Source organism: Lissotriton helveticus, chromosome 6, assembly GCF_964261635.1.
Source record: "Lissotriton helveticus chromosome 6, aLisHel1.1, whole genome shotgun sequence".
Lineage (NCBI taxonomy): Eukaryota > Metazoa > Chordata > Amphibia > Caudata > Salamandridae > Lissotriton > Lissotriton helveticus.
The window spans coordinates 690,034,086-690,056,738 of record NC_136067.1 but is presented as its reverse complement, the minus strand read 5'-3'; the positions used below and the strand labels follow the sequence as shown (position 1 = coordinate 690,056,738).

The window sequence follows — 22,653 nt, the reverse complement described above, 5'->3', positions numbered from 1 at the left end:
GTTGATGCAGTGTAGAAGTAAATGGAACCAATCCAACGTTGAAGTGCTTCAATTTTTTTGTTTGGTCATCACACAAAGGACACATAGCCAGCCGACACGTGTTTCATCAGAGAAACAATGTTCTCTGACGCTTCAGGGCTCTATGGCTGAATTCAAGGTCAATAACATCCCCAAGCCTGGGATAAATCCAACCCGGGAGGGTATGCTAATTTTCGTTGAGGCGATCACCTCTCAAGAGTCAAAATAGCGAGCTATTCAAAAAGGCTATGAATCGGGACGCCAGTACGGGTGAGTAAGGGGGTAAGTTCCCAACCGTAATTGTTACATAAAACAAAGGAATGTATTGGCCCGGATCAGTCTTGATAATGCACGTGTTTGTGCCTTCCGATACTTTCGTTCTGTCAAAGTGCTAGCGTCCTGGCGTCTGTATTACAATCCGGGGGTGGGGGTGGGGCTAGGCCAGGTCCTACCTGAACTGGATCACAAGCAACCTAGAACCGGTTTCACCCTAGTTAAGGCTCTTCAGCCAGGTATAGCTTGGTTCCAGTGGCACACTGAGCCCGGGACCCACGTCAGGGTACGCCCAGCCCACTTAGGGCGACAACTGCAAAAACAACAAGATGATGGATGGAATTCTTGAGTTAATCTTATCCCTGTAGGCATCCTGAGCCGTCAGCTCAGTACTTACTGCAGAAATAGATCTTTACAGGCAGATCCCATGTAGAGGATAACTGCGATTCCTGGTTTATTTGGTAATCACTACACTAAACTAATAATTTGAAAACAGTGCCTGGCATGTCCTAACTGACGGAAAAGCCGCTTTCAACACTGTGGAAAGTTTAATGTATCTTTTTGTGACGACAATAGAATGTTACGTAAAACTAAAAATGTAGACGCAATGCAGTATGGTTATTTTTTTCCAACCTGCGTTATTAATTTTAGCGTTTACAATGGCGTTAACATGAGGGTGCATCTCGCTTACAGTAGTGTGCATGGATCATCGTAGCCTGTAGATAGTATGTTTTTGTGACATTTTGAAAGTACATAAGCATGAAACAAGAACAAAACTGTGAGACTCTTCCCATATGCAGCATGGTTATGCATTTGATCTGTGTGTTAATAACCAGTACCGACTGTAAATCCAGAACGCAAACGTTCTGTTTGACACTTAAAGAATGCTGCTGTCATATCGTTATCTGTCCTAAATGATACGTCCATAATGACAGAATGGGCGTTGGCGTTGAGCAGAAAAAATAAATTGATGGTTTAGAGAGTTAGGAACTAAATCGGTCATTTTCAGTCTCTTTCAGACGATTCCTTGGGAAGTTCAAAGAAGTCCAGTGTGCTAGAAACGCTGGGACGGCCCAGAAAAAACGAAAATAAGAAAAAGGAACTTTTCCGTGCGCCCTGGTGGACCGACGACGATTCGGAGAATGGTGGGTAATATTTCAATAATTTGTGTACTATATCACATTTGGGCACTTGGTGGCAGTATCTCCATGCTCAAAGTAGAGCGGACCTTCTTTCTAAAAGACTTATAGAGTGAGTAGGGGCTTTGGTATGCTCATAGCCTGTTTTCTATTCAGTGAAATGTTGAGGGCAACAGCTACGTTTTAAATTGAATTGAATCTCTACTTGGAGGGATTGCTTCCTTTTATTTTCTCTTTTCGTGGTTCTTTTTTTTCCAAATTTTAGTATGCCTTGTTTTTTTTTTAATGTTCAAAAACTGCCATTGCGCCCATTTTTTATGCCATTTCTATTGAGAAATGCATTTTTAAAAAAAAGCAGCAGAGCGAGACTTTAAGGCTACAGATCTCGGGGGAGCAACCCTTATCTGTATGTATTGGACTGGTATGGTTAGTCTTGATGACACGATTGTATTCACTTCTCTCTGATCGCCATCTTGTTTCACTGTAAATTGCGTTAACAATAGTAAATGCATGTTTTACCAATATAAAAGGAAAGCTTTTCTCAGTGACCTTTGTGCTCAACTCTTGTTATTCTTTTAAAATTTCCCGTAAATGCTTTCTGCTCCAAAAAGGGGGACGCCCTATGCAGATTGGTTATATAGTGTGCTTTATTTTTTTAAAAATATTTTTATTATCACTCAGTTCAAAGCATAGACAGAACAGATAGTCACGTGTAAAAATCAGACCATTGACTAGCATATTTTAAGGATACACTAAATAACAATATGAGCAATTTTGTATATCAGAAGGCAAACCAATTGTAATTGAACAGTAAATCGAACAGCTATTCTAAGCTTCCCAAATGGCCAATCATAGGCTGCCAGATTTTGACCCCAAGTTGCTTTTTCCTCAAGGATTTAATACGATACAAATTATAACTTGGCCCGCCACATCTCATATGAGGGTGCTTCGGGCTTCAACCACCTAGAGGCAATACATAAAAGTCCACATTTTGTATAGCGCACAATCACCCGTAAGGGTCTCTAGGCGCTGGGGGCCGTCGGGAAGATTAAGCGAGCTATTGCCCAGAGTCACATGGTGCTGGGCTAACCTGCCGCCGGAGCCGGGGATCGAACCGTGGTCCCCAGATTCCAGCGTCAGTCGCCCTGGCCGCGGCGCCATAAGCGGGCAACTGACATAGCCATAAAAAAGAAATATCGATTTGGATAATCCAATGGCTGAGTATCGTTATCTGCAGATTGGTTATATAGTGTGCTTTAAATGAAAATATAAAAGTGCAGGTACTCATTATTTAGAATGCTTCTTTGCTCCTGGGAAGCGCCACCTGGACATAACGCAATCTTGATGCAACTGTGGTTCTCACTGGGAGGGTAAATAGCCTCATTCAATAAATGACATAGTATTGATAAATCAACAAAGACCACCACAATCCTAAGTGGAGCAAAAGAGAAGAATATTATACTGTAAAGTATTATATTCCAATAGGACGTCTATAAAAAAACACAACAAACAAAAAAAAACACAGTTCCATGTGATCCCATTGTAACAATAACAGCGAAACCAAATAAAACAGTAAAGGTGTAGAAAAGGGCTGAAGTTTTTGTAACAAACAACCACTTAGAATTCTTCGATCATTCAATGTGGTAAAATTAGCTGTTCCGTTGTGTGTTACTCATCTGTGTCGACGTGTTTCGACCCTTAAATAGGATACAAGGGTCTCATCAGGACTAAAGGATTGTAGAGTCATCTGAACATCCCTGATTAATGTGGGATGCGAATTATTAATCGCATTTGCTGATATATATGTCCCAATGAAAGAACACACGTGCGCACCCTAGTGAGAAAAGGAAAATATGTACTCCCTCAGGGGAACATGGCCGCTGAATGAACTGGAAGCTCTCGCCAAGAATGAGTGCTTAGATTGGGAGCCGCCCAGCTGAGAAGTGCAGGTGTTCTCCCTTTCATATTAAAGAACTGCAGGCAACTTGTATAAATGCACATGTTTGGTTTGAGGTTTTTGGCAATGGAGGCAGTTGTTGACTGGCACACCTTTGCGTTTTATAAGGGTTGGAGAGAGAGCAGAAGGAAGCCATCAATAGCATTTAATAGGGCCGGTAAGGAGCGGTGTAGGTCTGTAAGGGTGAGCAGGACATCATCTGTGTGCCCCTCCGTATCTGGAAGGGGTTGGAAAGGAAACCCCCACAACTGACCTGAGACGCCAGGCAGTCAGAGCAGTTGCACCTTGGCTATGAACTGCTCCCCCAGATCGAACCTTCCCATGGTCGCGAAGAGGTAGACCCATTCAATGCGGTCAAACGCTTGTTGGGTGTCTAGGATCTATATTAACCTGGAATATGAACAGGTATAAGAGAATAGCGTCTCAAGAAAGTTTTAGAAAGGTCATTGAGAGTAAGGATATAGTATGTTTGCAGGAGACGTGGCTGTGCGACGAAACCCTAGTCATAGAAGGGTTTACCCATCAAGCGAAAGTAGCAAGGAAGAATCCTTTAGTCAGACCTTCAGGAGGCCAGTTAAAGCTAATCTCTTGCCAGGACAGTCAAACCCTTGGCACTGAAATGTAAGTGGGCATTGGGATGTAGAGTGCTGCCTATTAATGTAGTGCCAGGTTATGAAGGTATCTGTATTGTTAATTTGTATATACAGAAGGGAAAAGAGGGTGAATACAAGTGTGAACTGGGAACTTTAAAAGAGGATATGGTGAATGTATGCGTTACCAGAAGGATGTGCTCCTGATGTTGGGAGATTTTAATCACAAATTACACCCCCGTAGATTAGATCCCTAGATCCAAGGAATTGTTGATCGCTTATAATATAGAGGCCGCGATGTTTCCCAGCGGAGACATCTCAACCCAGGATCTGACTTTTGGGCAAATGATGGGCTCTATGGTCCTGTTATATGTAAACGGCAGAATGGATGCTGACCAGCCAGCCAAGCGCACATTTAAGATAGGTCAGCAACCCTGCCCTATAGATTACGTGCTTACCCACGCATGGACCTTCGACCAAATTAAACATTTTGAAGTAATGAAGGTGGAAAGAAGTGATCATTACCCCTTGAAGCTATAACTGTTTGTAGAAAGGGGCATCTAGAGAGAGAGGATACTCCAGGTGCAGGTGGACTACCCAAAGAGGTTAAAAACCTGTATATCTGAGGAGAACATTTCGAAATTAAGTGCTGTTCAGCGGGCCCTTATTTTAGAAAATATCCGTATTGAAGATGATGATGCCTGGTGTGAAAATACAATAAAACAGCTAGTGGAATGCCTAAGGGTAAAAATGAAAAGCAGTAAACCTGGGACAGCCAGTAATATTACATCCCATAATATAGATAGCCCATGGTTTGGTGAGGTATGTCGTAAAGCAAAAGCATGTATTAGACAATTGGAAAGAAGACTTAGAGTAAGATACAACGCAGAGCTTTCACTTACCCTTCAGAAACTAAGGATAAATTACAGAATGATAATTAGGAAAAAAAAAAGAACCTATAAAGATAAATGCTGGACAAGTATGCAATCTGTAATTGAGTCCAATGATGTGAAAGGATTCTGGAAATTGGTCCAAGAAAGCTCCGGTAAAACATCAGGATCCCTGCATTGCTTGGTCCACGAAGATAACTGGGTGGATTACCTGGGGGAAATTCATGGGAATTGGCAAATCTCTGAGAAAGTTTGTACAACTCTATGGGTCAGTGTGAGGGAGGAGCTACAGGAACATTTTACCCCCACCTCTATAAGGAAAATAATATCTGGCTTAAATCTAACTCGGGCAGCAGACCCAGATAATATGCCGGCTGTGATTATAAAAACAAGGCCTGACCGGTGGGCAGAGTTTTTTGAAAAAAAGTTCCGGGGGATACGTAAGTCAGGCATTGTGCCAGAAAACTGAGAGGAGCTATCATAAGGCCAATTCATAAAAAAGGAGATTTAAATGTCCCCAAAAATTATAGATTAATAAATCTCCTTGATATAGGAGAACAAGTGTTTGCTAAAGTAATCTTAGGAATTCTAAAGGACTGGGCAGAGGTAAATCGAATTGGGCCCCCAGAACAGGGGGGGGGGGGAAGAGGGTCATTTAACTGTCGATCACTGCTTTGCGCTCTGGTCCATTGCGTGGAAGTCTATTTAGTAGAGGGGATGTTTATTCTGCTGCTTCGTGGACTCCATGCAGCATTTGATCTGGCAGACCGAGAGCAGCTGTGGGAGACCCTGGCTGAATATAACATACCAAGGGATCTGCTAGGGCTGATCCAAGCACTTCACTCCTACAATTGGGCCCAGATAATTTTAAATGGAGATGGGAGCTTGTCTCAGAAAATTCAGATTGGTAATGGGTTGAGGCAGGGGTGCGTATTGGCCCCCATGTTATTCTCCCTGTTAATTGCAGACTTGCCATCAATCCTGGGTATTGTGAGTGGGGCATGCCCAAAACAAGACGGGAAAAGCATCTCTTGTCTACTTTACTCGGACGATCTAGTAATTATGGATCAAACGGAGATGGGCCTTCAAAGAAAACTAAACAGGTTTAATGAATACTGTCATAGTAAAAAACTGGTGGTCAATATGGATAAGACTAAGATTTTATGTTTCGGGCAAAAGAGAATCCGGTTTACTTGGGTCCTGGGCACCGAAGTTGGAAAAGATTGCTGAATATAGGTACCTAGGGATGTGGTTCGAGAGGAGATTGCGGTGGCATACCCATTGCGATGCTCTAAAACTGAGGGCCCTGGCATCGGTCAGGGGATTAAAAAGATTCAACTGCGCATATGGCGATATGTCCGATAGACCAGTCCTAAAAGCGTACTCAACAATGATTCCACCCCAATTTTTGTATAGCGCAGAAGTGCTTTATCTGAATGGTAATAACGGATGGAACTCAGAGGAGGGAAATAACCTGAAAAGTTTATTTTCTTTGCCCAAATCGTCTATGATCCAGGCTATAAGATTAGAATTGGGAATAACCTCATGGGGTATAACAGCGTGTATGGCCTTACTGTGTTTTTGGCAGCACCTGGGTATGGGGGAAGATTATAACATTTCACAATGGTGCAGAAGATTACGCTGTGCCCCAAGACTCTGCAAATTAAATTCGACAAGAGGGAACTCTGGGCCCTGGGTAAAGAAATTTCTCGTGCTCAGGACCAAGATTACTTTTTGAGGAAAAAATCTGTACATTTCATGGCGCCAGCGTGGCAAAATGAACAACATTACCCCTACATTGATAGGCTGCCTAGTTGCTGGTTGAGAAGAGAACTGCTAAGGCTAAGAATTGGGGTTAACCCATGATGGGGTAAAAAGATGTATGATTGATAGTATGGGAAAATGTATGTGCAATTTGGGAACAACATGCAATATCCCACATCTATTACTGGACTGCCAGACATTTTTAGATATACGGAAAGAGTTTTTACGTCCAATTTTTAAGAATTACGATATTAAAAATAGGGCCCAAGCAGTAAACCTCTTAATAGAAATGAGTAATTTAGACATAGCGTGTGCCTCCCGGTCCAGCAGTTGAGTCGATAGCAGGCACCCCGCATACTCCCCTTGTTCGTAGTGTTGTTCTTTCATGCGTTGCAAGGCATATTCTACTTTGGAGGTGTAGAGGCTGTTGTGGACATATTCTAAGCGACGCCGGTTGGGGGCGTGGGGTGGGAAGAGTACACAAAAGGTAAAATTCTGATGTTTTGTGCTCTTTGTGAATGAAACTCTACCACATGCAAGGCCCGCCAGTGCAAAGCTCTGGTGAACCCGACTGTTCGCCCTACAGCGAGCACCAGCTACAGCTGGCATTTCGAGACCTGCACTTCCTGCTACAGCATGACAGCACATGGTGGCTGCCAATCCAAGCACCAGCAGCGACTGCGCGGGATGCCTGACTGGCTCTTCAGTGTACAGTGATGAAAGCCCACGCCCCCAGCTGGCTCTTCACACAACATTGATAAGCTTCCGTGATGCTCTCTGCTCCTTGCGACTCCTCCTCCTCCGTAAATAAAATTCTTTGTGCTGGACTTTGAGAAAGTACGTTTTTCTGCTGTACTCTACCCAGCCCGCGCTCCACTGTGGCCAACTTGAACTTGTGACATTCTCGCGGTCTATCACGACCAGATGGCCACGAGTGACACTTTGTGCTTTTAGGTGCTATATCTACCTCAAACTTTGAAAGTTCATATTCGTGGTTCTAACAAATGGATTTTTGTTGTTCTCGTATCCTTTTGTTTATTTAAATTGAATCCATTTTTCTAAATTGGTTTAGGAGTTTTCTTGTGTTGTTTCACCCTATTACTGTTTGCGTGCTGCATACATTCTTTACACTTCTCTTCTAAGTTAAACCTGACTGCTGTGTGTTCAAGCTACCAGGCAGTTAAGTGCAAGTTAATTTGTGGTTCACTCAGACAAGGGTTGTTGTTGTTGTTGCCTGAGTAGGGCTTCAAAGCCCCCACCCCTCCCCACCAATAACCCAATTTCATACAATGTCCATTCAAATTCCAGCCAGTCTAATAATGTTGACAGCCAGCAGAAAGGGTACTGTGTATTCTAAAACAGAACACCTCTATGCAAGTTGTGCCCTGTCCTTTGTGCCGATCTATTTGACCATGTGTGGCCAATGGGTAGATATGTTAATCTGCTGTCAATTCAGTCACAGTTATTAACATTGTCTGTCTCTCCAGTGCAGCACGGGTACCTGGAAACTATGTCCTTTGGTAATGGAAGTCTACACATTGCCGTACATCTGTAGCATTTACAGGCTATGCCTCATGTCGGGGAGGTATGAGGTGGGCGCAAGTGGCACTTTTGATTATGGTAGCTTCAGGGGGAACAACAATGACATGGGTGACATGACAGAGTGGAGCAGTTCAAAGAGTGTGCTGATGAGTCACTGCTGGGGATGCTTGCTTAACCGCATCGATGCGGCGGCTTTTCCCGCTGTACGCGGCAATTTTAAAATTACCGCGTTACATGACGAGCTCAGCTCGTCCTCAGCGCACGGCAGGTTACGCTTATGACGAGCTGAGCTAGTCATCAGCCAGGAAGGGGTTAATGATCCACAGGATATAAAGGACACCAATAACAGTAATGCCGGAAGCAGTTGAGACTTGTAGTAGTTGCCAAGAACATGTGGTCCTATGGTTGCGCTTTTAAGTAGAGGGTACAATTGGCTGTGGAGCCTAGAACAGCCTTGAGACTTATGATCGAGGATTGAGGCACTCCGGTAAGAATGACATTGTCGGAGTCCAAACGTGAGAGCCACCAGGGTGTGAGCAGCACTTGTGTACACATTTACGGTAGCCTTTTCTCTTTGGTTAATTTCCTGTAAACTTTCTGTGACGGTGTAGGGCATTTCATTGCTAGTGCCATATCACACCAAATACAAGCAGAAAGGGGCAGGAAAATAGCAAAACAAAGGAACGGCTAGAGTTTGCTCTCAACCAGGTCGGAGAAGAGCCAACCAGGCGCCTTCTTTAAACAAACAAGGCAGCACTTCATTTGAAGTGGAGATAGCAGTACTGGTAGATAGATCACCTGGCCAGAGGGAGAAAAAAAGATGCAGGAACCTTACAGAAAGCAATTTCGGTGAATTCTCTATTTTTGATCTTGAAAAGTTTGGACCAATTTAATCGGTGAAGCATGATTTTACAATTCTCATTTTTTCCATATTTGTAAAAACGTTTTAGGAAAAGCCAGGCGTGTAAAAATGTAACCTGCTTTGGGACAGGGATCTTATTATGATTTGCTTTAAAATGCTCTTTGAACGCAACAAAATATCATTTGAGTGAAATGTTTGCTATTTCTCTTCAGATATCTGTAAAAAAAACATTGCTGTATGTATGCCAGTACACCAAATAAGGTGTTTTCTCAATTGCTCTTTTGAATATCATTCAAACGTGTGTGTGTATCTGTGTGCATTTTTTTAGCAACTAGTAAGATCACCGATTCTACTGCTTTGTGAGAATAACTTTCCTTTTGTAAAACACTTTGGGGAAAGTAGTTTAATGCAACTGTTGCTCACTTTTCATAATTATTAATTACGACCTCTAGACTTTAATGCGCTTTAGTTAATAATCAAACAGGCCCACTTGTTGACGTAAAATATTGTGTTTCTCCTCGGAATAATTTGTAAGTGGCTGGGAGGCTGCACGTAGAGGGAAGGTAGCGAGGTGGATGTAGACCAGAAGCTAAAAATCTGCCCTGACACAAATGGTAAAGCTAGGCCCACGCTGCCGGAAACCGTGGCCAGATCAGAGGGGCTCCTAGCTGCCCACCCTGCTTTGAAAGTAGCATTTTAGCTTCTATGTACTGGGAAAATGCCAGGGTGGCAGACTAGCCGGCCGGTACCGGCCCTACTCAGTACACTTGAACTGTCTTATGTTTAACACCAGAGAACAGTGAGTAAGGAAATGACGGTTCTCGGGTGGCCTTTGCAGTCTATTATGTTTCGGAAAATAGTAGCTAGGGTTTGCACTGTATGTACAGTGAAGTAAAATAAATAACATAGGGCCATATGTAGGTAAATACTATTTACCGCTTCTAAAATATCGAATTTTACAGATTCGGTATTTTAGAATCTGTAAATGGTATGTAGGTATTGATTCGTTAATTTTTACCGAATCGGTAAAATTTGGTAATTATCGATTCGGTATTTACCGATTCGGTATTCCCCATTCATTCCAACGGGCCTGGAGGCCCATAGGAATGAATGGGAATTACCGATTCGGTAAATACCGAATCTGTAATAGGGGGAAGATTTACATGGGTGGCAGGGTGTCACATTGACACCCTGTTGCACCCCTAAATAGTGCATGGGTGCACATGTGGCACACATGTGTCCGCACGTGTAGACTTCCTTAGAAGTACTCACGTCAAATGGGTCAAATAGCTTAAAGCTATGAAGCTCGCTCTTAAGATGCTCCTCCTCCTCTGAAAATCTAGAAGTCTCATTTTCTGTCCCTGCGCACAATACAAAAGGAATAAACTCAGGCCCCTCCTAAATGTATCACATGACAAATTATTTCGCTTCTCTAATACTGTGGTGCATTTCCATGACTTCCTTTAATTAAGTATTACTTGCTTCTGGTGACCTTGGAGTGTAGATAGGCCAGGCACAGACAATCTCCTCACCTCTTGCTTCTCAGACTGTTCGAAGACATTCCCGATATCTCCTTAAACTAAAATATTGATGGTAAATTCTTTATACCTGCAATGGGATGAGAGCCTACCGTTCTGGCACAAACAAAGATACATTCAATTAATTCTTCAGCAGCGGAGAGTTTGAAGCTGTAAACAACTTCTAACTCGGGGCCTACAATTCAGACAACTTTAACAACACACAGTTACCTTAATATGAATATAATATCTTTCTGCATATATGGATACAGAAATGATCGTGTTTCATACAAATCTTACTTAAAGTTCTACATTATGATTCCGTGTTTACGATGTTGAATAAATGCATTCAATAAACATGAAACATTGCACACTAAGCTAAAATATAGATACATGTGGTTAACCTATGTGTATAATGCACCCCTACAATTTAGAGGGTTGTTTTCGTTCAATCATATTTTTGCAACCTTATTAGATGGGGGTGAGTGAGGAAACCTGGTTACCCTCCAAAATAACATTGCTATAGTCAATTTTGGTAACAACTAGCGCCTGAACTACTATACTAGGCAGAAATCATTACGAGGAAGAAAAGGCTCAATCCTCATCATGGTGTGCAGCACTTAGTTTATTTTTCTTGCTAATTTCTCAATTTGTGATACCATGGATACATGCTAATCTAACCATAAAGCCCAGGAATATGAAAACATTGGCAGAGGTGTGAGTTGATTCTCAACCTTTCAGCTGATGCATTAATAAACTTACTTGTGCTAACACCTCGAATTTATGCGTGTGGGATGTGTTGAAAAGGCAGCCCAGGGGCGGTTCAGAGTATGGGTTTTAGTGAGTGAGTGAATCTCTGACATATGTGGCAACAGCGTCCAAGATTCATGGTGTGTTTCTCACTGATGACTCTCATGCCTTCTAGGTGATGGAGCGGCCTGCCCAGGTTGGTGTACTCTTTGTCCTCCTGCTAGGCACTAGTTGTTAGAAGCTAACCAGTCAGCCCCTGTTCTGTAGTTATAGATCCTTTTGCAGTAGCTCTCCCATCATCACAGTAGCTAGATTTCTTTTCTATTCTCTGCCCCTTCTGGTTTCTTTCTATCTTTTTCTTTCTGAAGAGCGTCAAACGAGAAAGTTTGTAAAACTAAGGGGATCCTCGAATGAGTCTGAGCATTTTGAAGAAGATGTTTCTGAAGAATTACCCAAGAAAATCACTGCCTCAGATGTCAATTCGGGTACTTAAATTTCATGTTTATTTCCTAATATTTCAAATGGTAAATACCTCACTGCTGTGTTGATAGATGACTAAAGGAGTTTACTTCTAGTAATGTTGGAGTTGCCCTTTTAAAACCTGCAGTAATTGTTTCCTTTCTTCTGTGAATGCCATCATTTAGTATGGTGGCTTGTCTCGTGTATGCTTTTTTCATAAACTAAGTCTATTTACTCTGTTTTCCCATACATTTTGGTGAAAACAAATATAGATTTAATGGAGTCGCTCACACCCACATCCCTCTTTCATTTTTGGCACAGCCCTCAATATGCTAAAAGCAAATACAATTTTCCTGTAGCCTAAGAACATGCTTGATTATTTATGCATATGTTCTCACGCACTAGATACTTGATAGATTTGCATGCTTCAATTATTCCTAGACACCAACATGGGAACCCTCTGTAGTCGAGGTTAAAACTGCAATATTCCAATACAGCAACCAACATTGAAAACAACCATAGAGCTATCAATAGCCCACCCACCTTATTTTATGAACTGAAGTCCTGCTCATCGGATGCATGAACTCCAACCATCCTCCGGGACAACAACTGTCAGATTTTCTACCATATGTATAGTTAGTGGATGGGAATCATCTGTGCTCTTGTACAGAAATATTTCTCCAGTAGAATTGCCAGTTTTCCCTCTCTCGCTGCTAGGAGCATATTTAACGCCCTTCTTAAAAAGAGGAGTCTTGCCCTTCATTACTGGCTGATCCAGAGCCCTCTATTTTGTCTTTGACATGGTAGAGCCTGTGTCACTTAAGGAACTAGAAAGGTTTTTATTTTTTTCATTTTATTTTATTCTCACACAAAATGTTTACTTTTCTCCACAAAGATGTTAATTCAGCAAAGCAGTGCTCCTTGCATTAGAAATTGAGTGCCAGAAAACTACAGGCTAATTGAAGGTCAGCTTATTTTGTCACTTAAAATACTTTGCTTGATGAGGAGTCTGTGAAACTTCTCTCCTAAAGACTGAATCTAAGAAGCACAAATTTGATTCTCACACCTTCAGGGATCCTATGAACCAATCATCTTCTGTTTCTTAATTGCCCTATTTTTCTTTAAACAATGAATTCTGGAGCAGATTACAAGTCGTCTGTCATTAAAAAAAAGGGCTGGCAAATCAATGGCTGATCTTCCAGAGCTACTCAGAAGCGGTCTCTCAAATCTCCTTTCCTAGTAGTGACATTTCTAGGTAAAACTGTACACATTCTGTTGACGATGACACAACAAAGAAATAGTCGTCACCTCCTTCTACAAGCCCTTGACATCTCTGTTGACATCCTCTGTGCCAAGTGTAGCAGCAGTGATCCTGAAGATAGAGCAAACATTGATGAATGCATTAACAACCTTGTTAACAAAGAAATGTTGATGAGTAAAATGTTTGTCCACACTGCTGCCAATTAATCCATTGATGTCTACCATTCTACTCTAGTCCGTTTTCTAACCAATTCGGATGATGCCAGAGCCTCCAGCAAGGTTGCTTGAAGGAGATGATAAGGAAGATCCTTTAAGTGACATTAATGTGGAAGAAGAGATTATGTATGTCTGTTCCGATACCAGTGGCAGTCAGCAGGAAGATTCTTTGGCACATTTGAGCAAAGTATCATTGATAAATGATTATAAGATTTAAGAAGAAGAAACTTACCATTGTGGGCACCACCCCTATAAGAGGTATTGCATTAGATGAGCAGCTACCATTCCCTATACCACCAATGGTTCAATTGCCTGTGTATTTCCTGCACTCATTAAAACACATGTTTCAGGGCTTTTATGACAGGATGCATCTGCCTGGACATCATCCACTGCAATACAAGCTGCATCTGGCTGTTCCAACCTTGCATCACAACTTGTGAGTCCTATAGCTCCACAACCTCTTCCTGAGCCTGCTGCAGTTTGTCAAGTGGTCACGTGGTCACATCTGAGCTTGTCCTTCCTGGTCCGTCTTAAAAACACCAAAAGATGCAGATGATAAATCCCTTGACTCTGATGATGGCCAAGTCCAGCTTACAGATGGTTGCCAAGAAGGGGACCTGCCGCTTCTAGGTTTCAAATATTCTTTCTGAAGGTGCTACCCAAGATCCCACCCCACACGACCCGCCAACTGATGATATTGTGAAGCTCCACAGGATAATAGATCCAGCAGTCCAAAAGTTTAACATATTAATTCAAATTTAGATGAAGAACTTCCTATTTGACTTAAAAAACTAAACAAGATAATGTATGAGAGCTATTCCATTATTGGACTCCATCTTCGAGGAAGGTCTATACCATATAAAAAATCTGGGCACAATATCGACATCTGCGGCATATGTGGGAAAAAAAATAGAAAGCCCATGATTAATCCCTGCCTAGTTCATTGAATAACATCTAAGCTGTTCCAGTTATCTCTTCAGCAGCACAACATTGTCCACAGAACCATTAGGCTCCTGGTAGCCCAACACCTGACAAAGAGGATCCCAGCCTGGATACGATGGACAAACGTATTGGTCTGTTTCTGCAACATCAGCCAAAATTGCCAACGCCTCTACCATACCATCAAGGTATATTTTGCATCACTGACATGCAATATCATCTTTACTAGACTAACTGACAGATGAATAACATGCCCAAGCCAGGGCTATTTTGAAAGAGTGGAATTCGGATGTTCAGCCCTTGGTGATGCTTCAGTAGACTCATTTAACAGTGCTGTCCACCAGATATCCACAGTAGTTCCAGGCAGATATAGATGCCTACACAGCACATCATTCAGGCTGGAAGTGCGATCAAGGGCCTTGGAAATAGCATTTGACGGCCTGCACCGATTTAGCAACCATGTAGATGAAGCTCTGCAAGTCATCAAAACCAACACTGATGCATACTGGTCTTTAGGTCCAGTATAAAAATGTCAACACTATCATATAGAAGATAGTATTATAAACAAAATAGCAGTTGCCAATATTGTGTTTTTTATCAATACTAGACAAATGTTATCAACAAGGATAGTTGTACTCCGAGTATGGAGGACTTCAGTCCTCTAACAGGCAACCCCCCCCCCCTCTTTGTCTTTCTTTTTTTTGTGCATACTCTGTACTGTCTGTATCCGCTGATATGCATATCTATATTTTAATAAAAATTTTGGGAAATAAAAAAATAAAAAAGAAAGAATGAGGGGCTTCTTCCACCAGAGGCCAAGTCCTCTTGCTGAACTGGACTTATCGGACTGCCTGCCCTTCCATTTCCGTAGTGGTTGGGATAAAGATTTGGGCAGTCCCTGCAGCCGAATCGGCAGCACATCAGACTGCGGGGCTGGGATTTTTTATATTGTCTGGTATGGCCATTAAAAGTTCACTTCAAAACTACAACCCAGCTTCGAAAGAAAGGAAAACACCTTCGCCTGACGACTCTACAAAACAAATCCTGAAGCTCCTCCTCAAAAAGCAGTGAAGTGCAGTTCAAAAGCCCAGTAGAATCATATATTCGCCTCAGATTTCTTCCTCATCACGAAAATCAGCTGAGCAGTACCCAGTGTTACACTTAGAGGCAACCCACAAATTTGTCAAAAGTCAAAAATTCGAAGTTATATACTTACGCCCATCATATTAGATGACATGGCGTCTATGGACCTGAAGGGTGTACACTAACATACCAATGCATGTTCGCCATCAAAGTTACGTAAGATTCATAGTTGATGTTCGTTGTTACCAAATCAAGACCTTTTTTTCGGCATCATATATGCCCTGCTGGTATTTACAAAATGTCCAGCGTCAGTGGCCACCCATTTGTGTCAACTCGGAGTAGGGGTTTTCACATAGTAGGACAACTAATTGGTCAAATAACTGCGGTCCTGGTAATAAACAGTGCAACTTGCAAAACTCCCAACCTCTTCCACTAGCTAAGATGGGCTTTGAATTTTCAGAAATTAAATTTCTTGTCTGCTGAGAAGATGTTATTCTTAGGAACACAAGTATGCACTGAAAATCTCAAGGTGTTTATCTACTTCACAAGATGCATTCATTTGGGAAAGCAGATCACTGCTCACAAATAGCAAGTACTAATGATCATGATATAATTTAATTCACAAACTGGCCCCTGTGTGCCATTTGTAAACGCGCACTGGAAGAACAACTAGACCTTCGTTGGCAGCAAGTCCCCATCCGTCACAAACTCAACAAGTGCGTTCTGAGACCAATAGGAGCAGTCGCTCCGCATATTAACACTCAGAGCTGTAAGACTGGTGATAAGGACCTTCCTGCGATGTGTCCATGAATGCGAAGCATTGATCAGGACTGGCAGTATTATAATTTTACATCACATCATTAAGCAAGGGAGAATATGATCTCCAATCCTGCCTCTGGAAGCTCAGCAACTATGGCATTGCGTGTCTTACTTTTCCTGAGTTCATCTTGCAACCATATCCAGATTCTTATTACTATCAAATCTGTCCCTTTTCTCTTTAAGAATAATCAAGCAGTTTATGACAGGATTGTTCAGAATTTCTCTCCACGGACAAAACAGTATTTGCCTGGAAGCTGCATACTGTATTGGTGTCTCGTATGAGAGTTCCTTTAGAACCGACACACACGCCTTTGTTGCAGATACTTTCATGGGAGAATGCTTTCCTGCTAGCAATAACCTCTGCCAGATAAGTACACGTTGCAGAAACTCAAGTCTTTTATTCTATGAAGACGCCATTCATAAATTTCTCCAAAGTCTAAGTCGCCTTAACCACCCACAAACGTTTTATTCCAAAAAGAGCCTTCGCAATTACAGCTAAATGAAACTATCAATTAATTTGCAAACTTTTTTTCGCTTACCCTTCCACACTAGCAGAAGGGGCGTTGCACGCTTTAGGTATTAAATGGTGTTTAAACTACTACATAAGCAGAGCAAGTCAGTTCCATAAGTCCAACCAACTTTGCATACTTTTTTGCAGTAAAACCAAATGCTCTTCTGTCTCAAAATGGGGCATTTCACGGAGGATTTCGTTTTGCAACACTTACTGTAGTTCCAAAGCTGGTAGGCCTCTGACACAAAAATAGTAGCTTACTCGAAAAGAGGCATGGCAGCCATCACAACTCTCTTCAGTGTAGGTCCACTTATGGCCCATGCAAATCTACACCATTGGCATCTATGCACACCTTTAAGAAGCGTGACTGCTTGGATATCTAGTCCTGATCAGTGACAGCTTTTGTACAGGTGGTGCTACACAATTTGTTTAAATATGGTGAGCCTCATTTTCGCATATGCATTATTCCTAATGTGATATTCTGCTCTGATAATCTTAATTCAAGTATGTTCATCTATGAAATATCCAATGCTAGAGAAGAAAAAAGTGACTGCCATGTTCCAGCATTGGCATGGTTTAAAGTCTTGAATGGCGTCCACTCTCCTTCCTGTTTATGATGCGACTAATAACTTAAAGAAATGAGCTTTGAAAATCTGGAAAGTTGGCATCCACCTGATTAGCTGGGCTGAAGGTCATAAAAGGAAGTGAGGAGGGTACTGGTAGTTCTGTAGCTGTTTTCAGTTTGTTTTCATTTGGTATTTGCTGTATTGTAATACTGCTGTCTTAACATTAACTATTGAGTTTCCCATCATAATGTTGGGGGAATAATTAAATCATATGATTCTATGAGCTATACCAACGCTTGAGAACAGGCAAGTAATTTTATTTTCTATGTGAATTATGTATTATGCTATGTGGCCTCTTGTGCGTGTTGATAGGTCATAAAATCAGTCTTCACGGTTCTTTGTGACAAAATTGGATTTTGTGACAAACTTGGATTTGTTTGGATTTATCAGTGGATGCGGGGCAGATACAAAGAACTCTTAAGTAATTAGACCCATTACACTGGAACTTAAACAAGTCATAGAATTGTGTCTGACAAATACACAATAGGGTCGGTATCAGGGAAGCTAAAGTATTGTAGTAGTTAAACCTGTTTGAGTCATTTTAGTTGAGCCGCTGAGGCACAGGCGACACAACCGCTCCACATGCCGTTTAGTTAGATGAGAAATTTGTTTTCTTTAGGGTATGAGACCTTCTTTGTATCAAAAGTACATGTTGAAGCAGCAAACAAGCCTAACACATTTTGCACTGTTGGCAGGAATACCATTAGTATGTTTTCATTTTATACCAGTGCTCGGAATGAATTATTCAATTCCAACTCGCAAACCGACTGCGAGATCCATACAATGCGTTTGTCATTTTATTTTTACATTTTGAGGGAAATATCTTTTTGGAAACAGTAGCTTCTGCCCTTCACCTTTACTATTTTTGAATTAATGGATGCATGTCTTCTCTTGTTCATTGAACAGACTTAGGAAGTGTCAGAAATGTGGATCTAACAACGTTTTCTGTACCAACAACGGTTTTACTGTACCACCTCCACACCTTTGTGGAGATAAAAGTAGATGTCATAATATGTAAATATGGAATACAGATATAGAAGGACAGAATTCAGGTAAAAGCTAAATGTGTCTTTTGTTAAAAAATAATGTACCCATTTCAAACATTAAATAAAAGGGCAAATGGAAAACTCGAAAGCATTTTAAATAAATATATAAATTCAGCACCTATTTTTAGGCAGATAGGTCCTGATTTATAGTTTGTTGACGAGTTTCTCCGTCCGAAACGTGACCGCTATAGGATATAATGGACGTGTAATATGGCAGATGGGATATCAGTCCACAGAACTCTAAATCAGGCCCATAGTCCTTTTTCCATACATCTATAGATCTGGATTTAATATAATTGCATTATTATATCGCTAACTACCCCTTAAGAGGCACCAATATGCTTTACAGCTAGTAACATGCTGCTCTGGAACCTAAGGTTAATCCAATTGTTATTGGTAATTGGGATCAGTTGTGTTCTCTCAATGAAACCATTCCATGCACTCACTCCAGTTTCTCGTTTGTAGAATAAATTAACAGGAGTTAGGCATGATCATTAGTGGGGGTATGAGAGTGTGCAAATGGTTGGCGCAGTGATTAGATAGGCTAGAAGAGATCCGGTATTAAGTTACAGAGGTATGGTTTTAAAAAAAAATGTATGGGAATTTGGAAAAAGACATGCTAGAGAATAAAGCAGATGGGCATATGACTTAGAAAAGGCTATAGTCCCGGAGAGGCTCCATGCGAAGGATGGAAGGTAAGGGGAGGCTCATTCAAAAGAGGCAACATTCTAAAATTATTGGTTAATGTCACTTCTTTTATGCAGGGTTTTGAGAATATAGTGGGTGGAGGCTGTGTTGAAATCACCTTTAGTCTGAGGACACAAAATTGGAAAAGGAAACATTATTTGCATGTAAGATAGTGCTATATTAGGTACTTTTGATAGACCCCATAATCATGTTTTGACTTTTGAGAGTGCCCATGAAGCGGGGTCTTTGGATCTTTTCTAAGCTGGAGGTGTTTCTGCCACCTTCCTAAAGTGGAGTCTAGGGCATGCCATACATGGGACACACAATCTTCCTTTGTGGATTTTTCCATTTTGACTTGCTTTAGAAAGATTAGAGGCACTAATGGAAATCTTGAGTCACACCCCTCTATAAATTGAACTTATATTCGTTATTATCTTGCTCTCTGTATTTTTCTGCTTTCAACTGCCTATTTGTCTGTTCTATGCATCCCATAAAGAGTTTTCTGTTTTATCATTGCTTCCTAATTTACTAATGCTCTTCTTTTGCTTTCTTTTCTCCTTGAAATTGTTTTCCTCGCTGATGCATGGCGTTACTTGTTTCGTTGTATATCCTAGTTACTCCACACAAGCCTTCCAGTGCATTCCAAAGCAAGGCACTGGAACAGTTCAGTACGCTGGAGCGCTTCCACAAGGCAAAACAAAATGATGTTTTAAATAAAGATGATTTGGACAGCACCACTGACAGCCCAGACTCAGACAGTTCAGATGGTAACCAGCATCGTCGGATACATTGATTATGTAGAATAGTGAACCTTCCATAAAACGAAAGCTGTAGAGTGTGCTGTACATCTAATTTTAATCTTACACAGATAACTATGTTTGCTGTTCGTTTATTTTTTTACGTGATTATGTTCTTTCCATGTACTTGATTAATTGGTATACGTTTTCCAAATTTTTGAACATTATTTGAGCAGCTCTGTGCTCAGAACAGAAGGCCAGATGTACAAAGGATTATTCTGGTCACAAACGGCTCAATGCGTAAAATCAGGCCGTATGCAACTGGAAAAATGGTCTTTCTGATATACAAAATGTGATTCAATAATTTGTTAACGAATCGCATTTTGCATTTGTGATTTGGTATTTGGAAGGGTCGCTTTTAAGGTGTCCCTTCCAAATACGGAATCTGTATGGTATGTATTACTGTTTTGCGACAGAATTCCGGTCGTAAAACAGTAATACTATACATCGATATTAAAACTGGTAGTAAGACATTTGCATGGAACCCCTTCCCCTTTGGCGCAGACAGTAGAAGCCACTGCCACCAATTTCAGAAACTGTCTGTCAGACGTAAAGGCATGGATGACGCTCACTTCCTCAAACTTAACACCGAAAAAACGGAGGTGATCGAGTTTGGCCAAAAACCCTCCATCTGGAACGATCTTTGGTGGCCTTCAGAAGCCGCCATCTGCCCGACCCCGGCCAACAAGGTCAGAAACCTAGGTTTCATAATGGACAAGGACCTTTCCTGTACAGCCCAAATCAACCAGGTCACTTCGGCCTGCTTTTTTACACTGAAGGTCCTTCGAAAAATTCTGCCCTACATTCCTTTCTCCCTGAGGAAAACAGTAGTGGGAGCACTGATTATGTCTAGGGTTGACTACTGTAATGCCCTATACATAGGTGCCGGCGGAAAACAACTTAACCGACTCCAGTCAATCCAAAACGCAGCAGCCAGAGTATTGCTTAACCTCCCAAAACGACATCCCACCTCTAAAGCAATAAGTGAACTTCATTGGCTTCCAGTCAGGAGAAGAATTCAATTCAAGGTCATATGCCTGGCCCACAAATCCCTCTATGGGCAGACCTCTAAACAGCTCTCCAATCTTCTCTCCCCCTACGTACCTGAGCTCTCACTCAGATCCAGTTCCCAAAATCTACTGCACATCCCTAGGACTAGGAGAGTCCGTTGGGGCGGCAGATCCTTTTCCCATCAAGTTCCAAAGCTCTGGAACAGTTTACCATCCTCACTTTGTTCCGAAAAGAGCATTGGTAAGTTTAGAAAGGCGCTAAAGACCTGGCTCTTTGCGCTGCCCTAACTCCAACTCCTATCTCTCCGTCTTACAGCGCCAAGACGCCTCGGCATAAGAGCGCTCTAAAAATAACTCAGTCAGTCAGAATGTAAATACTATTTTTAAAGAGCAGCCAGTGGCATGGACCACTGCTTACTCTTAAAAAATGAAACCCCAAAGTTTCATTTTTTCTTTTTGAACAAATCCCGTTTTCTTTCAAGGAAAACAGGCTGCATTGTGAGCTTTATTAAAAAGCAGTCACCAACATGGTGGTCTGCGAACTTCAGCAGGCCACCATCCCTGTGATCAAAGCTTAACCTCACAAGAGTAAGGGAAGGGTGTCACCTGCCTTCTGATAGTAGTAGGACGTAAACACGTCTCAAAAGGTGATAATGAAACACAACAATATTCTATAAACTAGGGGAGAGTGTGGTAAAGACAGTACATAGAAAAAAGGCAAAAGTGCAGATAAAACAAGATTTATTAATGATACAATATGCTGAAACAAATAAATAATATAATGACTGGACAAATCAAAAGACAATGCAGATCTCACTCATATGTTGTGCTGAAACAAGAAACACAAAATAATTTTTTGTTTTTCGTTGTCAATTTTTTGACAAAAACCAATTCCAAATATTTCGTCCCCACTAACCGAGATATCAAAACAAATTTAAATGAACAGAAATCTAACCACATACACGCAACAACTCACATTCACCAGTCTGCTCACTCAGTCAAACCAACTTACATCCAGCATTTATACAATAAATATATATACCTATGTACAACTGTGCTGACGCGCGTTTCGGTGTCAAGGCTAAACTAGTAGCCAACACCTTCCTCAGGGCACTGAAAATACAATTCTCTGTAATACAAAAAAAACAGGTGGGGGAAGAAAAAAAGAAGAAAAAAGGATGTGCACAATTTTCTTAAAACACAAATAGCACAAGGAGAACAGTGTTCTTCAAAATAATGTCAATGGTTCAAAGACATGCATGGATCCCAGAGTAAGAGGGTATCCAAGTCAGGACGTTCTATGCACAGATAAATGGAGTGACCGTAGTGCCAGGGATGCAATCCAAAAGAAAACTGAGCCACGAACTATGAAGTAAAACATTTTTGGGGGGGCAGCGTGGAGCATCGGAGGCTCAAATACTTAGAAACAACGGACGGGGGCCTCAAGCCGAAACTTGAAAGATCAAGCAAACTGGAATCAGGCTAAACCCGGGTTGAAACATACGGAGCTAAGTAGGTCCTGGGTCGCTTCCGTGAATTAGGTTCCCCAAGTCAATCAGGGTGGACGGTAAAGGCAGGCAATATCACAGGTACGAGAAGTCTGGTGTCCAACTCGACGCGATGCAAAGACAAGGCGACGGCCACTGGAAACACGTCCGCTGGTGAACCGGAGCCTTACAGATAGGGTCCTCACGCGGGAGAAAAATACACACAAGCAGCGTATCTAGCTTCAACAAACAGGAAGGATAGCGTCCATAACCAGCCCGGAGCAAACGCCATCCCTGTGATGACTGCTATTTCTAATAGGTCGTAAATTGCGGCATACCTCATTAATATGCATATGGTAGGTTTATTTGCGACCTTCTAGGAATCGCTAATGAAAGTCAAGAGTTTCATAC

General features: G+C 41.6%; 1 protein-coding gene across 1 annotated transcript in view; it reads left to right on the top strand.

Annotated features, from left to right (window-relative positions):
* The window catches only part of CEP162 (centrosomal protein 162), a 977,479-nt gene that overhangs the window by 100,170 nt on the left and 854,656 nt on the right, over positions 1-22,653 (top strand). The window contains exon 3 of the mRNA XM_078648156.1: positions 1,301-1,436. Coding sequence (XP_078504282.1) covers positions 1,301-1,436 — 136 coding nt within the window. The remainder of the gene's footprint in view (positions 1-1,300; positions 1,437-22,653) is intronic.